Here is a 17,660-nt window from a genome sequence, read left to right as displayed (position 1 = left end):
TGCAAGGAACCATTTCCCATCTGCAGCTGTTGTATTTTGTCCCTCAATTTCTGGTTTTCTGCTTGGAAGGCAACAATCTACTCCTGTGGACTCACAGGGCCCTGGAGCGATGGCAAGGTGAGAACCCCCGCAATGTCCATACTCAGTCCAGGGATTCAATGATAAGTCTCAGAGGAGACTGAGGTTGGTCTGAGCAAGTTGTCAGGGCCCCTAACACGGGTGATCTGACCTAGTGGTCTGAGCCAGGAGTAATGTCCAGGTTAGGATAATGCCAAGGATCAAAGCCAGAGAGAGAAACCAGAAACCAGGAACAAGTCTTGGAACTTGGTCTCAGAGGTCTGGGCAGCAACAAGCTTAGTGTCTAGTTGCTCAGACAAGGGATGGGACAGGAACAGGAAGCTTTACACCCAGCGGGGTCCAATCAACATTTTGCTGTTAGTCATCTGACCCTACTGAGTCAGCTTCTGATGGTGGGGTATTAGCAGCAGTTCCCTCCTCAGCCCATGCAGTGTGGTGGTGCAGAAGGTAAAGCTCCCACACAGCAGCTCTGTGGGCTTGAGTTTGAAGTCTACAGTGCCTGACAGAAAGGCTACTCAAGATGTAAGACTGGACAGACAGGGCTAAGTCAGGGTACAATCAACAGGGTGATTGCCAAGAGGGAAGAGTAGGGGACGGAGTAAAGAACCATGAGGGATCATCAGAAGAGGAAGAGGGAAGGATGAGGAGCCATTAAAGGAAACGATGAAGAAACCATCGGCAAAGAGAGAAGAGGGAGAAGCAGAGGCATGGAAGCCAAGCCCAGACAAAAAAGGAGAGTGTGACCACGTTGAAGGTAATAGCCATGTTAAGGAAAATAAGGGTAGAGAAATGGCCCTTTCATATATTCAGGAGGTGAATGTGCATATATGTATTATATACAAAAACCCCTAGATTAAAAGAATGTTAATACAGTAAATAAGGCCTGGGGCCACATATTAAACAATGAGGATAAAACAAAATATGGAAGAACTGCTCATTAAATGAGCACTGTCTATCCTGTTCCCTGAATAAGACAGGGGGTCTTGTGGAAAAAATTGTGTGATCGTGTGAAAATTGTATCATAATCCATAACACACAAGAGGGCCAAATTAAGGTTGCACGGGCAGCCTTAATTCTGGCATTTTCTAATTTTTGAATGTTTGGCTTTTCATTCTTAATGTTCTTTTAACACACTTTGCACGTAACATACATATAACATATTTTTAAATTTTCGACAGTCCAAAGTAGGGATAATAGACAAATTTAAATGCAGTAAACAGAAAAGCTGGGAGGTTTTCCTAAACTAATGGCAGTAATTTAAATAAATATACATATTTTCAACCAAGAAAATATTTTATTGTGATAAGGATGACCACAAAGTACGATGTGCTTCTTTATTGGCAAATTACCTGATCCTGTAAAAAGATCAGAGATTCCCAGTCCCCAACTGATAACTCATGGGCCAACTGCTGCACAAAGTCCCACTGACTTCATTGACCAAAGTGTAGAGTCTGAGCCAGCTCCTGCTGAATTATGAAACACAGGTGCTGGAAATAGGGGTGCTATCGCACCCCCTGGCTTGAAGTGGTTTCTATTATATACAGGGTTTACAGTTTAGTTCACAGCACTGCTGAACTATGCTTGGTAGTGTTTGCAGGACTGAGCCTGTACTTGCTGTGAATAAAGGCACTTGAAACCCTTGCTGAAATCCTGGCCCCACTGAGGCAAAACTCCCATTGACTTCAATAGGGACAGGATTTCACCTCATACCTTCCAACTCGTGCAGTGGGGATATTTTAGCATGGCAAACTCAATCATCATCGTATTGTTTCATTGAACAGTTTACTTCTGGAAAATGTTCTGAATGTTACTCTCTCATTTGTGCAGCTTAACAAACAGCACAGGTGAACTGGTAAGACTGCTTTCTGGACAAACATTCAACCTATTTGCTTTTAGAAGCTCTGCAAATGTTTTTCCTCTTTATAATAATTCTTCAGTTGCCGCACTGTCTAGTCAAGCTTACCTCTGGTATACAGTCATCATGGGTTACCACTCTCACTATGTCATCCAATGGCAGGAGTGAATTACACTTGATCTCCGTATATACATTCTTTCCTTCTGTACATGCTGCTAGCAGTTCTACAAGCGTGACGTGGTAGGCTAAGGGTCCACTCTCATCTGCTCGGTCTCGCTCTGAGCACATCATTTGTAGGAGGACTGGAAATGATGCTCGATCATTATAAAATATCAACACATCTTCACCTCCATTTATCAGCTGAAATGATAGTACAAAAGTCTGCCCAACTGTTCAAGTATCCCACATCGTGTTCACTTTCTAATGATTCGTTCTGTCTTGCAATGTGCAAAATTGCTCTCTGATTATATACAGAGCACTAGGAAAAATAGAATACGGCTAACTGAGCATACGTTATCTCAGTTGCATACCTGCAAATCTGGAATAACTCCATTGAAGTCAGTTGATGCAGAGTGAAATTCAACAGAGTTACTCCAGATTTCTGTCTATGACTACATTTATCTTAGTAGGTATACCACTCCCATCGGAGTACCCAAGTGCCACTTAAACATTAATTAATGTAACCTCAACACTGATGTGAAGTTGGGAAGTATTATTATCCTCATTTCTTAGATGGGGAAATAAGGCACAGATTAAATGGCATACCCAAGCTCACACAGCAAGTCGGTGGCAAATACAAGAACTGAATCTGGGTCTTCTGTGTCCCAGGCCAGTGCCTTAAACACATAACTATCCTTCCTTTCTCTATGTACTAGAGACCATCTGTATCCTAATATTGTTAATGTAAGGCCAGTGATTCCCTTAAAAAAAAAAAAAAGGCTGCAGCTATAGACATCTGAGATGTGAGTAATAGGAGTAACTCACTCATCCTGGAGCGCTCAGACATGCCAGTTAGACACATCCCAGAGCCCAGGTACACGTGGTACAACAACATCCTGGTGGATCTCAGGGAAAAGTTTTGTCCCAAGTAGACAGAGCTCTTCTCTGAGCTCTCCCAGGGCATTCAATGTACCTGCTGCTACATCCCTTGAGGGCTTGCTGCTTACTCCCTCTACTGTGCCACTGCTACTTAGCAAGCTGGCACAGAGTGCATACATGGCCATAGCCCTGCATTTTCCCCATCCTCTCTGGGGTATAGTGCACTCTTAGGGGAGAGGCAGTTCTTATGCATCCCCAAGTGCAAGGGTGGCAATTGTACCTGGTAGAGCTGCCTGAAATTTTTCATTTGACATTTTTTGCACATGGCAGGGATAAAAAATAGGCTCTTTGGAAAGAGAAAACTTTAATGAAAAGTTGTAGTTTTTTTTTTTTTTTTAATTTTCCAGTTTTTCATCAAAACTGGAAAATTTCAAAATTTGAAGTTCAGAATCTTCTGAATTTTGTTTTTTCTCTTTTAGTCATTGAATGCAACAGAATTAATGTTGTCTCGGGTTTTTTCCCCCACCCATTTTTTTTCTCCCCACCCCCTTTTGCCACATCTTAAGTTTTCCAAAACTGAAAAAGTTTAGAAAACTTCTTCAGTTTTGGAAAAGTTAGAATGAGAAAAGGAAAAATGATAAAGTTGGGGGGAAGTAATAACCCAAACATCATTTATTGTATTGTTCTAAGTGACAAAAATGAAAAAGGATGGAGAAATGGGGGGAAATCAAAATTCAAAAACGTGAAATTTTGACTTTTTTTCAAAAAATAATTCACAAAATAATTAAGAAATTGTTCCATATCAAATCCTGCAAGAGGGAAACAACTTTGAAATTTTTCATGAGAATATTTTTCCATATTTCAACCAAGTCTAGTATCTGGCCCTGTCACAGATTCCTTGCATGCTGCCCCATTTAAGAGCCACACATCACCTGGCCCAGAGTCACTTCCTAAAATGTGCCTTGAATGCAGTATATCCCCTACACTGTATACAGAATGATCAGCTGCTGAAAAATTAGATTAATTTATTGAATGCACGAAACAAGATGTTGGATAAGGCAATGGAACACAGAGCTACTTGTTTTGTGACCATGAGGGAACTTTCAATGTGAAGACATGAACACACATAAAAGAGAGGGTGCTGCATCAGCAACTATAGTGCAAGTGGAACAAAATGATCATCATAAAGGTAATGGAAGCAGAAAAGTATCTTATTTTCCAAATTACCCACCCAACTATTTCCCCTCCAGTTTAAAGGTGACCTGCAAAGGGAACCAAACATGGATCCAAGCATAAAATTATCATTTGAATGTCCTCACTAAAGAAACTCTAAGAAGCCTCCAACATAAGGTCAGATAAAATTCCCACTCACAGTTGTGACTGAGAAAATGCTGCAGCATTTTGTCCCATATGAGTAAGTCACAACTAAGCAGTTAAGAAGTCTAGGTAAACATCAACAAGGATGATCAGTTTTGGATTAGCTGTCGACATTCTGCAATGCACTTCATTCTGGAACACAAGACATACTAGAAAGCTCTGTTGTTCCACTGATTGGGTCAAAGGGCCCTAAATAAGTCCTGTTTTCTCTTTTGTAATAATGTTTGTGCTGATATGGCAATCTTTCATCCAAGAACCTCAAAGCACTTCCCTAACAGTAGCCTCTCAGGAGTCTTTGAGCTAGGTAAATATCATTACATCCATTTTACAGATGGGGAGACAAGCATAGGAAAATAAGTCATTTGCCTAAAATCACAATGGTCCTCTTTCTTCCCCCTCATCAAAATGGTTCCTTTCTTGCTAATTCCTGAAGGAATTGTGATCCAAATGTCAGAGCTAAGTTCTTTTCATCATGCAATCAGTCTGAAGAGGTAATATGGCAATACCTCTCTTCACTGACAAAATGTATTTAAATTGAAAAAAAAAAAGAAAAAAAACTGTATGATAAGAAGCTCAAAACCTATATGATACGGAGTGTAGGAGGGAAGGAACTCTAAAAGCGCTAATGCATAAGAATTGTTTGAATTACGTAAAGCAAAGGCTTGCAATTGATATTACATATTAAAACTCTTCAGACAAACTGAAAAAGTTGAAATGGAATTAATTAAAGGTTATCCATGTAGGATGAAGTTTTATTTTCTTAATTAGAAATTTTTCTTCTTTATTGCTGTAAAGAGAATTTTCTGTACATCTCAACTCTGCTTAAATCAGGACTATTGCTCCTCTCTGTTTTCTTCCTAGAGTTTCTTTTCCCAAAAGGAAAAAAAAATTGCAAAGGAATGAAAATAATACTTGGGCCCTGATCTTATCAACACTTAAGCTCATATGTAATTTTACTCACATGGAGCAGTCTCACTGAAGTTAATGAAGTTCACATAATTACAGTTAGATGCATGAATAAGTGTGTGAAGAGCTGGGCAGATGGAGTCGGGCAAACCCCTACGCCCTGACCCTGCTCCCCGGCAGGAGAGCCGGGCAGGCAGAGCGGGGCAAGCCTCCACGCCCTGACCCTGCTCCCCAGCGGGAGCATGGAGGGGTGGGAGGGACTGCAGGCAGAAGGGGTAGGGAGGGCCCCCACTTGCTCTGGCTCAGGACCCCACAAAACCCTAATCCGCCCCTGTGTGTACCAAATCGTGCTCCCATGAGAAGTCAAATTGGTGTTTTCCTACTAACTTCAATGGCATAAAGCTTTGGCCCTCAGAGAGCTGGTCTACGCAGTGACATTTACCAGGCCAAATTCTGAACTCCATTACTCTGGGTAAATCCACAGTAACTCCACTGACTTCAGCAAAGTTGCTCCAGAATGACACCAATGGAACGGAGATCAGAATCTGGCCTTTGGGATTGTAATGGGGTTCCATAAAATGATCATAACAAAGTTTGGACGAATTTATGTAAGCAGGAGCACGTTTTGTTAGAATGCAGTGCCACAAAACGGTAAATTTTCCTGGGTAGATGGGATACAGTGCAGGAGAATGAAGGTCTGAGTATGGAGTTCAAATATTTCTCTGTTGCAAGTCCCAGAACTAGAACTCTGCATACCATCACAGTAGCTCTTGCATTTTACGGCTAGTAGTGATACAGATGGCCTTTCTAAATTAGATTTAACTCAAAAATATGTACGCTAAAATATTCATTATTCATGGTAACATTTAAAATTCTAAACCTATAATGCCAGCATGTTTCATTGGCATTAACAGCAGAGGAAAGCAACCTCAGAATATTAGTATGTGTGTTAAACAGATATAACCTGAACAGTAAACCTACCTCTGTCATTACCATATCCTGGCATTTCTTCACATATTTGCCATCTGCTTTTACAATCGTCTGCAGAAAACGCAGGTACTCCACATGTCGGCCATGTGTCTCTACGCAGTGTACGAAGTGCTGCACTACTCTCTCGCTAATTTCATTGCACAGATGGTAATTGTTCATAAAGGTGTGCCGCATGGTTTCAGCTTCAAGCAGCTAAACAGATTTAAATCAGACAGCCTCATCAGAATGGCAGAGCTAGTTTATATAATGTCCTGAGAATGGATACTGGAAGAGGGGATCAGAAGTCTCCAGGTCAGAGTAAGGACACACTGAAAGGGCATCATGGCCAATCCCCAACATGTGCCTGTTCAAGGGGTAAATAGAAGCTTTAGGGACTGATTCTCATTTATATTGGTGTTCCTTTAGGCTACTTTTCCAAAGTGCAAAAAGGCCTAAAATTGTCACAAACTAAATTCATACCCACTTTAAGGACCTACATGCTGCTAGAGCACTGTAAAGGGACTTTAGGATAACTGAGCTCTTAGTCTCCAGGACTGTCAGCCCAGCACCCTTCACCAGCACTAAATCCACACCAAAAATAAAAAAAATAATGGACCATATTAATTCTAGAGGGATGTACTTAGGCCATTATGGTCTGTCAAGATTCTGGACTTCTAATATGATTATATTATTTCTAACGAAAGTGGGTTTTGCTTAGCAGGCCGCTCAACCAGTAAGCTGAAAAGATCCTGGCTCTCAATGACAATGCATGGCTCACTAACAATAAATGAAACAAATAAAAAATCTGGGGGATAGATGGGAAGAGGAGACTGACTAAAAGGGAAGGGAAGTGAATTAATACCACACTTTTCACATCTTAGCCTATCTAAACAAGAGGTCAAGTTTTGGGTTAGTTGAAGGAGGACGACACACAGGTAATATTGATTAGTTAATAAATAAATAAAATGAACAACAACAACAACAATTTGTATTACCATAATGCCCAGGGGCCCCAATCATAGATCAGGACACATTGTGCTAGGCACAGTACAAACCCAAAATAAAAAAAATAAATTAAAAAAAAGACAGTCCCTGCCCCAAGAAGCTTATCACTGAAGTATAAAACAAAGAGATTGATACAGATAGACCGAGGAGTACAACGAAACAATACCGGTCACCATGATAGGCTGTAGTCCCAGTACACTAACAGTCTAACCCACGTCGTCTTTTGTCGGCATCTTGGCAAAGGGAAGATTTGAGGAGGGGTTGGCAGGTGAAGAACGAGGTAGCTTTGTGGATGTTTATGGGAAGTGCCTCCCATGGGAGAAAGCACAACGGTGCTTGTTTGAAAATGTACCAGGCTGGGCAGTGGAGGCTGACATCCTGGGCTGAGTGGAGGTGAGCATCAACAGCACGATAGCAAATGAGAAACGATAGGCAGGGTGGGGATTGATTATGAAGCGACTTGAAAGTGAAGACAAGTAGTTTAGGATACCAAAGAGAAGGGAGATACAGTGGAGGGATATAAAAACAGGGGGGGACATGGTCAAAGTGACAGGCTAGGAAAATGATCTTGGTGGCAGCAGCATTCTGAATGTAGGAGTAAAATACTGTGGGCTTGATTTGATCTCATTCACACTGTTTTACATCACAGTAGCTCCACTGATTTCACTGGAGTTACTCCCAATTTACAGAGGTGTAAGTGAGATCAGAATCAAGCCATGTGTGATACTCTGTCTTGACAATGAGACATCATGCTTGCAGATAATGGCAGGTAAATTATAAATGCAATTTTGCTTTCCACTTTCAGAAATGGATCTCTTTAGAAGCAATGACAAAGAATCGTAACAGGAAAAAGGAAAGAAGGAAGGAAGGAGGAAAGGGAGAGAGAAAATTAATGGAGAACAAACAAAAGAAACCAATTATGTACTTATTTGGCAATACATGTCAGTGAATCAAAATCAGCTTAATCTATTTTAAACAATAAATCACATGAAATACTTACACCAGGAGTTAAGAACAAATTGAGGTTTTTGTGGAGGAGAACTTGATTCTGAGGATTTCCTCGACAGAAATTCTGAAGGAAAGTGTGGGCTAGATTCATGACTTCATTCATCTTTTCATCGGTCTACAGATAAAAACATCAAACACAACAAAAGGGGGAAAAAAGAAAACATTTGCTAAAACTCCACAACACAATCTGATCAGTAATGTGCCAATTCTCCTCCAATTTCCTGTGCCTTCCAAAGATGGCAACTTGCCCCCTAGCAAGAATGGCTGAACCCACTTTTCTCCAGAGCTCATCAATGGCTCCTTCTTCAGTGAATCACCACAGTGTGACATGAAGTGCTGCATTCCCAGTGCTCCTGTCTGCCCTTTTTTGCCCAGGCTGTTGACTCGGTTTTATTTTGGCTCTACCACTAAATAATATAATAAACAGGGTACATCAAAGATAATACAGCTAAGGACAAGATTTTCTTATGAGTGCCTAAATTTAGGCTCTTACTTCCATATTTAGGCTCCTATCAAGTGGTCTGATTTTCAAAGGTACTGTGCATCCCATAGCTCCCACTGACTTTTGAAAATCAGACCAATTAGGTGCTTAAATATACATTTAGGTGACTAGATTTAGGCACCTAGTTTCTACACTCTTAGAATAACACGTTAACAAGCATGTAGTGAGCCATTCTATGACGAAGTGTTACAGCTAACTATTCTACTGAAGAGAACTGAACCCAGTGTCAAAGTCGGAACAGCAGACTATCAAATTCAGGATAATGTAAATGGATATCACAAATGGATTCATGTCTTTTTTCAGTGCTTACTACAGATGGATGCACCTAATTTTCAAACAAGGGCTCCTGAAAAGGACATCTAGATCCTTCATTTTGGTGGTCAGATCAGTAAAACGGGGCCAAATCATGCTAACCTTTCTCAGGCAAAACTCTGGAGTTTAGCAAGAGTAGAGACTTCATAAGGATTACATGGTTTGGTCCTGAGACATATAAATGCCCATGTTATGTACGTACAGTACCAATCTCAGCACCCAAATCTGTGCATCCCGCTGTAGGGTTCCATTTAGTCAATGCCTGTCCCTTCTCCCCCAGAGTGATTGCAGTAGTACAGGGTCTCTTATTCAAAGTATGAGAAGACACCACCTTTATTTTGAGTACCTGAGGTAATGAATATTCATGTTTTCAATTTTGTCCTCAGTATTTCAGCACCCATGCTTAAAAATTCAGCTCAGCTTCCTTATTGTCAAAGTAGAGAATTAGGATATCATGATTTTGGGTCTGCTCCAAAGCCCACTGAAGTCAATGGAAATCTTTCCAGTGATTTCAAAAGGCTTTGTATCAGGTCTTTTTAGGACTGTCCAGTCAGTAACTTCATGTACTTTACTATAAGTAATAACTAATCTAACCTTTTCATAGGGTATCTGCAGAAGGTCCAGCACCACCGAGTGAGCTCCCATATTTTTCAGCAATCGCTGCTGCTGATTCCGACATTTTTTATTCTGGACACAGAGTTTGCTGAGTCTAATCAAAATCTGGAAGAGGAAAAAAAAAACCCGAAGCCCCCCACAAAATTCAAATGTAAAGGATATAATGTGTCATAATAACAAATATGAATCTACTATACCTCATTTGTAGGTATACAAACCTCCTTAACAATGTTGTAATTGTTACTCTTATTGCTGTCAATCTGAGGGTTTTTGGTCCCATCTTGCACTGGGCTTAAAATATTCGGTTCCTATAATTTAAACACAACCACAAATGGTTTTTAGTGCAACTGACTGAATATCAGCGAACTGTTTTTAACAACAACAAATAAAGAAGAGGAGCAACAACAACAGGTAAGAGCAAAATGGAAGTATAGAGAAGAGAAATGATGATCCAAAGGCTATGGTGCAAGCCTGGGACTCGGGAGATCTGCGTTTAATTCCTTCCTCTGCCACAAACTTCGTGTGTTATGTTTGGACAATTTACTTTGTCTCATTTCCTCATAATAATAGCACTTCCCTACTTCATAGGGGTGTTATGAGGTTAAACGTAATAAAGGTTGTAAAATGTTTAAATGAGATAGCAATGGAAGTCATGAGTATCTTAGATAGATAGTATTTGGTCCAAGCCTATCTCTAATGGACCTGGAAAGATTACAGACTGAAATTAAGTGAGTAACACAGCAGATCTGGAGAATAAGACGAAGACAATCTTTGCAGTAAAGATAAATAGATTTTTTTTTTTCAAAAGCATGAAGAACATAAGGTGTATGGATGTTGATAATCTGGCACCAGCCGGCCACTATGAGGATTGAAGATGTTCCTCCAGTAGAGATGATGCTTCAATGCTCATCTCTGGGTGATGTGGAAATGAATTTAAAAGCGGAAAATTTAAAAGCTAGGCTGCTTGGCCATTCATGACAGTTCATAACAATGTCAGCACTGTTATTTGGCATGTTTGTGTTCATCTATGCAACAACAAGACGACTATTATTTGTTTAGGGTTTGTTAATATGCATGTTGCCTCTTAGTAGATGTTTGGATTGATGTTGTGGAAGATATTTCAGGTTCTTTGCTATAATTTAACCACTCTCCTTTGCCCTGGGACTGTTGGTTAACCAAGATTAATTTACCTGTTACGTTTATCAGCATTTTTCCTCAGTCAAAGTAGTTTTATAATCCGTGAGAACTATACATCTTATCTGGAAGTGCTGATCAGCATTAAACTAAATCCATCCTCTCTCTTAACAAAATAAAAAACTGTTTATTGAACCTGTAAGAGTATTCCAGGGATGTAGTTATCAAGAGATAATCACACCTCTGGGACATCAGAGGCACTTGGTTGCATATCTTGCCTTGTTATGCCCTGTGATAGACGTTCTCTGTCATGCTTTTCCACAGGGGGCAAAGAAGTCACAGAGCCTGTACTAATCTATGTTCTATTCTGAATATTTGTGTTGTTAGAGAGTGGGAATTTCTAAAAATGGCTCCTTGCTCTATTTGTAAAATTCACAGGCAATTACTACTGTTTCATCAGTTATAGGATCCTATCCTACAGCCCTAAGCCAGGGCCAGATTCTGCCACTCTCACACTGAGTTATACTTTTCTACTGAAATAGGATCATTAATTTTCATGGGACTACGGACGGCACGGTACTGTTCCACGCAAGTAAGGATGGCACAGTTAGGTGCCCAGTGCTTACTCACTACATGAGTAAAGATTGTAGGATTGGGCCCATAACCCTAAAATATACATAATGCTTGAAATTAATGTTCCCCAAAACACACTCAGGGCAACAATCAAACCTATCAGAAGCCAGAGCAGGGGCAGAGTGGGGGAACTAAAGATTTCTCTATACATGAAGTTATAGTTATTTCTGCATAACTGCTCCTGAATAACTCCATGTATGGGGACACTGATTCCAGAATAAGAGCATCCACATATGGAGTTAAGAAATAGCTATTGAACTTTTAAATTCACATGCTACCTTAATCCAAATTAACTTACAAGTGTAGACAAGACTTAAATGTTGTCTCTTCCATTCAAGTGACAAGGGTGGCCAAGTGTCCTGCACTGAATTTCAGGCCTTGCATATTCTATAAAGTTCCACTGACATAAGCATGTTTGAGAGCAGTGTGACAAAAAACTCACACCCCAAGGAGACACGGCCGTGACAGCAGAATGCCTAGTGTAGCCACATCTGATCTGAAAGAAAAAAGTGTTTCTGTAGAGTTAGCTAAAGTAGTTTGGGGAGCTGATCTTACTAAGTCAGCAGAAGAACTCCTGTTGGCATACACAGAATCTGCAGTAGGGAGTTATGCCAGCATAGACTCTATTTCATAGAGATGATTATTTCCCCCTCACAGCTCTTATAATTCTCCGTGTGATTTGTGATTATGGCATCATTGTTGGGCCCCACCCTGCATTGCCTGGGTGTTGGTTCCATCATCTTGTTCTATAAACACTTTCTATAATCCCCTGTATCTAAGGAAACTACATGAGAATTGAGATCTGGATAGAGGTGTAGCACCACCCAGCATAACTGAATAAGGGTCCTTTATCTCCTTCCCCTTTCTCACATCAATGCTCACTTTGGGGTTGGCCAAAGTTTTGGGGAAAGTCTATCCTTCCCCTCCTATTCAATTTTGCAATAGTCATTGTAATAGTGGAAGTATGACCTCTGGATCACCTGCACAGCAACAGAGTGATGTCACAAACAGATCTGTAGCACTCTTGCTGGACCAAACTGAAGGAGACTCTCTCTGAGACAATATAGCTCTTATTAAACTTAGCAGAGGAGAATACTGAGAACTCCTAGAAAAACACCTTTGGTTTTGTCTTCTTCCTTCTTTAATACTAACGTTTACCCAGCATTTTGGATATCACCTGCTTGCCAGCAGCACCATTTTGAATTTCTAGTTTAATAATATATATGTGAGAGAGAGAGAGAGAGAGAGAGAGAGAGGGTTTATTAAACTATATGTTAACTATATAGGAACACAGGTGGCCTAGGACTTTAGAGACACACCTCTATCGGTTCTTCACCCCCTTTCGCCTGACTGTCACCTAGCTCCCCACTCTCGTAGCTGCTGCTCTTTTCAACCCACAGTTCAGATTTTTCTACAGTCAGTCGGAGCTGGTCAAGATCAGCTTTGATTTGCTTGTAGTTGTCCACATCCTGATTAGACACCAGTAACTGGACCTGAAAATACAGTAATCCACAGTTATATTACAGCAGAGCCAGCTGCAGTGAAGTTTGTTTAATGGTTTTCATTTTAATGCCCTGGTTTCACTCCCTCATGACCTTATGAAATTATCATCTTTTGAACTGAAATTTTCCATTCTTAGTCTCTTTGGCCCCAGTTGAGCAAAGCCTTTAATCACATACTTAAGTCATACTGAAGTTATTGCCACTGAAGACTGTTTTGCCCAAAGCAAAACTGTTACAATGTTTAAAACATTCTGCTCCCTTTATCATCACACTGCAAAATGTTTGCAATGTAAACAACTGTCTATAAACCCCTGAGATCTATGGCAGAGCTAATGGGGACACCAGGATTATGCTCCTTCTGGTATTAAAAGAATATAGTAAGCAGCAGTTTATCCCATGTAAATAATATTTCATGGAAAGACAAGATTGACATTACAAGAAATCAAGAGATCCAAACGTGAACTGTAGAGATAGTCAACATTTTCCAAATATTGAAATTTCAATTATAAAGATCATTAACATTTTGACTAAAAATGGAACAAAACAAAACAAACATATGTGACCTAATTTTCATTACCAGCTACAGGGAAACACACCTAAATCTCTTTCAGCATTGATGCTTGACACATCTCATATAATTTACCCCCAGTTATGACCGCTTGCATTTTTCCAGATGAATCTATTTTTTCATTTCCTGCCCATATATTTAATCTTTCTTTCTGCTCACTGGTGTTCATAACTCCTCCAAATTTAGTATCATCTTTAAAAGTTCCCTATTAGGCTATTTGCTCCTTCTCCTAAATTATTAATGAAGAGATTCAACAAAATTTGACCTAACAATGATCCCTGTATAACCCAATAACCACCACTAAGAAATCAAACTGTTGTAAAAGAAAATGCCACATCAAGTGAATATTGTCACATGGCAGATAAGAACATTGATAATATATATTTTTTAAAATTGCCGTTCACAGACAAATATTCACTATTTTAGAATATAATCTTGAAGTTCTCATAGGCTGCTTGCTTAACAGTATACAGACTTGTTATCCTACTGAATTGATGAGTGCTGCTCGTCCACATACATAGTCACATTCCACTTCCTCCACAGCCATTTTAGTTTATTTGCCAGTTAGACTTTTCCTTTCTTTTACAAACAAACATATTAGGTATGCAACTCTCACTTAACTAGGAATAGCAGCTATTTATGCACCTAATCAGCATGGTCCCGCTTTAATATCCTGGTGGGAGGCCAGTATGCAACTCTGCAAAAGTATTACAACAAAGGCTTTCCAGCTATTTATCATTTGCCTGGTTTTACGACAAGAAAAACCACCACCTTTTACATAATGAGGTGGCAACATGCTAGTGAACTCCTGAAATAAGCATCAAATTATCTCAAAAAAGGTAAATTATCAGTCACCATAACCAAGAAAGTCCTCTATTATCTAAACCCATTACATCAGGTTTCTTAATAGATTAGGGTTAACATGTTAAAAATTTATACAGAAATGGGGGTGTTATCTAGTCGACAGAACAACAGCTGAGTACTATGCCTGGCTCTGTTATTCACTTGCTGTTCTATGTGACCGTGGGCAAGTCACTCAGGCCTACATAGTCAACAGCAGCTCCAATTCCAGGTGTCTCCGTTTTTGGGTCTCTGCCTTGAGACACCTGGAGCTTGGCTCACTTATGTGCAACTGTTTATGTGCAGCTCCCATGGAGCAAGAGGGCTGAATTTGGACCTTCAATTTATAAGGAAGCGACATTCTAATACTGTAACTGGCAGTTTAAGTGAGACTACTAGACTTTGAGACGACTTCCTTTTTCCTCACACAGTAGATTTCATGAAACACCATTGCACCTGTACCTGTTTAAATGCTTGCAAAACTTCTGCTCTTTGGCTGAAATGCTTAAATAGCAGCTGTAGGGCCCCTGACAGCAAAGGAGGGTAGTCATGCATGATAAGGTGAATGAGGACTCGTAGAAATGTTCTGCCCCCCTCATCATCAAGTTGCACTGGATTTTTCTCTTTTCTGCAAAAGCCCAAACAAGTTAAAAACCTGTGGTGTAAATCAATAAATCAAATCAAATCACACACACACACTTTGACAGCGCTCTTAAAACCGAACAGGACAAACTGTGAGATGTAAATTAAAAACCACTCCCCACTTTAGTTCATTTTACAGAAGCTTCAATGCCAGGGTTATTTTCTTTGTGGCAATCTGATGCTTGTAGCAGAATCGCCAGTACTGTCTGAAAGTACATGGGAGCTTGGCTTCTTTAGCCTAACTAAAAGAAGGTTGAGGGGAGATATGATTGCTCTCTATAAATATATCAGAGGGATAAACACCAGAGAGGGAGAGGAATTATTTAAGCTCAGTACCAATGTGGACACAAGAACAAATGGATATAAACTGGCCACTAGGAAATTTAGACTAGAAATTAGATGAAGATTTTTAACCATCAGAGGAGTGAAGTTTTGGAATAGCCTTCCAAGGGAAGCAGTGGGGGCAAAAAATCTATCTGGCTTTAAGATTAAACTCAATAAGTTTATGGAGGAGATGGTATGATTGGATAACATGGTTTTGGTAATTAAATATTCATAAATAGGCACAATGGCCTGTGATGGGCTATTAGATGGGCTATTAGATGGGGTGAGATCCGAGTTACCCAGGAAAGAATTTTCTGTAGTATCTGGCTGATGAATCTTGCCCATGTGCTCAGGGTTTAGCTGATTGCCATATTTGGAGTCGGGAAGGAATTTTCCTCCAGGGCAGATTGGAAGAGGCCCTGGAGGTTTTTCGCCTTCCTCTGTAGCATGGGGCACGGGTCACTTGCTGGAGGATTCTTTGCTCCTTGAAGTCTTTAAACTACGATTTGAGGACCTCAATAGCACAGATATAGGTGTGAGGGTTTTTTTTTGTAGGAGTGGTGGGTGAAATTCTGTGGCCTGCATTGTGCAGGAGGTCAGACTAGATGATCATAATGGTCCCTTCTGACCTAAATATCTATGAATTTATAAATACGTATGAAATGCATCAAACACTGTGATTAAGCTCCATTTTGCAAACACATCACTTTACGTCTGGGTGACCAACTCATCGCTGGTACAAGCCCACCAAAGTCAATGGAGTTGCACCCAAGATGAATTTGGCCCTGTCCTTTTTATTCGTCCCCTATCCGCTGCTGCTAAAATTAAATGTAGGAAAAATGAACTACAAAACCAGTAAAAATTGCCAAAGGCACCATATTTCTGGATCATATTTATAATCTGGAAGACAGAAAGCAGAATTACATTTAGCATATCAAAGCAGAAATAATGGTTCCAAGAAGCCATTCACAGTCAGTGTTCAATTGAAAGATGCAGGTGCCAACAGCCACACCAGAGTGGTGTGTTGTTTTTCATTATAGGAGTTCAGGGACAGGACTGAGGACACTCCCCTTTTTGGCAAAGCCTAAGAACACATAGGGGACATACTTGGTGAGGAAAGTTCAGAACACCCATCTCAGACATCTTTCCCCCTTCTCCTCAGTTCTGGGAAAATCACTAGCATCTAAAGGTTTGTCTACACAGGAAATGTTTCCAGTTATACTCATACAAGTGTACCAACAGAGTTAAACTGATACAGTTATACCAGCACAACTCCCCTATGTGGACGTTCTTATTCCAGAATAAGAGTGGCGTTTTTTGGTTTATCTTAAGCCATTTCCAAAGTGACAAAACTAAACCAGAAAAAGGAACTTTTATACTGGAATAAGAGTATCCACACAGAGAGTTATACCAGTATAACTATAGTACTTCAAATTCACACCTTCCTTTATACCAGTTTAATTTTCCCATGCAGATAAGCCCCAGCAGAGATGGGAACCAGCCAAAAACCTGAATCCAAACCCTCCTGAACTTCGGGGGTAGAGTGTCCAATCCAGACCCCACAACTGGCCAAACCAGATCCATACACACTTGAATTTTAGGGTGTTTGGAACCCAGATCTGAACTTCATGGCCCTGGTCGAACATCTATGCTACAGTGGAGCTACTACTGCCACCACCTCCTCTGTAGGAGGTTATGCTATGTGGCAACAGGAACCAGTAAAAGGAGAGGAAGAGAGAGGAAGATACACAAAAAATAAACAGAAATTGTCAATTAGAAACAAAAATCGGATAGAAAGATGTTGTGTGTTATTGAGCACATACAGACACAAGAATAACCTTCAGAGAGCATACCTGCCAGCAAACATCGTCTCGGCCTGAGCTGCAATTTCATCTATGTCCGGAACAATTGCTGCCAAAAAACAAAACACAGGACCACAATTTAGTTTTCACAGCTAAAGAAACTATGGTCTCTGTTTAAGTATGTGCAACAAACTGAAGGCCCAACTATGGACTCCTTGGCCAGGCAAAACTCCATTTGAAGCAGTTAATGGAAATTTTCCCATAATAAGGAGGGAAGGATCGGGCCTTAATTATTCTTATTTGTATTGCAGTAGCATTTAGGAGCCACAGTCATGTACCAGGACCCCATTGTGCTAGGCGCTGTACAAATAGAACAAAGACGACCCATGCCCCCAAAGGCTTTGCAAGCTGCATCTTTCATATTTTCTTTGATGTAACCAACCCCCCAAAACAGCAGACAATGACACAAACTTGTTGAAGAATTAGTGTTAATTGCCGTTCCTTTTGCACCCACCTGCTCTGCTCTGTCAGCAAAACCAGAATACCCTCT

At 40.3% G+C, this 17,660-nt stretch overlaps 1 protein-coding gene across 4 annotated transcripts in view; it reads right to left on the bottom strand.

Annotated features, from left to right (window-relative positions):
• ITPR2 (inositol 1,4,5-trisphosphate receptor type 2) overlaps positions 1 to 17,660 on the bottom strand; it is a 356,349-nt gene that overhangs the window by 187,945 nt on the left and 150,744 nt on the right. For all 4 annotated transcript variants that reach the window (XM_073317588.1, XM_073317596.1, XM_073317605.1 and 1 more), the window contains 8 exons: positions 17,162 to 17,219; positions 14,805 to 14,970; positions 12,752 to 12,925; positions 9,884 to 9,973; positions 9,645 to 9,770; positions 8,229 to 8,351; positions 6,236 to 6,436; positions 2,042 to 2,293 (listed from right to left, as the gene is read on the bottom strand). In XM_073317588.1, the coding sequence (XP_073173689.1) occupies positions 2,042 to 2,293; positions 6,236 to 6,436; positions 8,229 to 8,351; positions 9,645 to 9,770; positions 9,884 to 9,973; positions 12,752 to 12,925; positions 14,805 to 14,970; positions 17,162 to 17,219 (1,190 nt within the window). The remainder of the gene's footprint in view (positions 1 to 2,041; positions 2,294 to 6,235; positions 6,437 to 8,228; positions 8,352 to 9,644; positions 9,771 to 9,883; positions 9,974 to 12,751; positions 12,926 to 14,804; positions 14,971 to 17,161; positions 17,220 to 17,660) is intronic.

This window comes from Lepidochelys kempii, chromosome 1 (assembly GCF_965140265.1).
Source record: "Lepidochelys kempii isolate rLepKem1 chromosome 1, rLepKem1.hap2, whole genome shotgun sequence".
Classification (NCBI taxonomy): Eukaryota; Metazoa; Chordata; order Testudines; family Cheloniidae; genus Lepidochelys; species Lepidochelys kempii.
The sequence above is the reverse complement of the archived record's forward strand: the minus strand, read 5'-3'. Positions and strand labels throughout refer to the sequence as shown.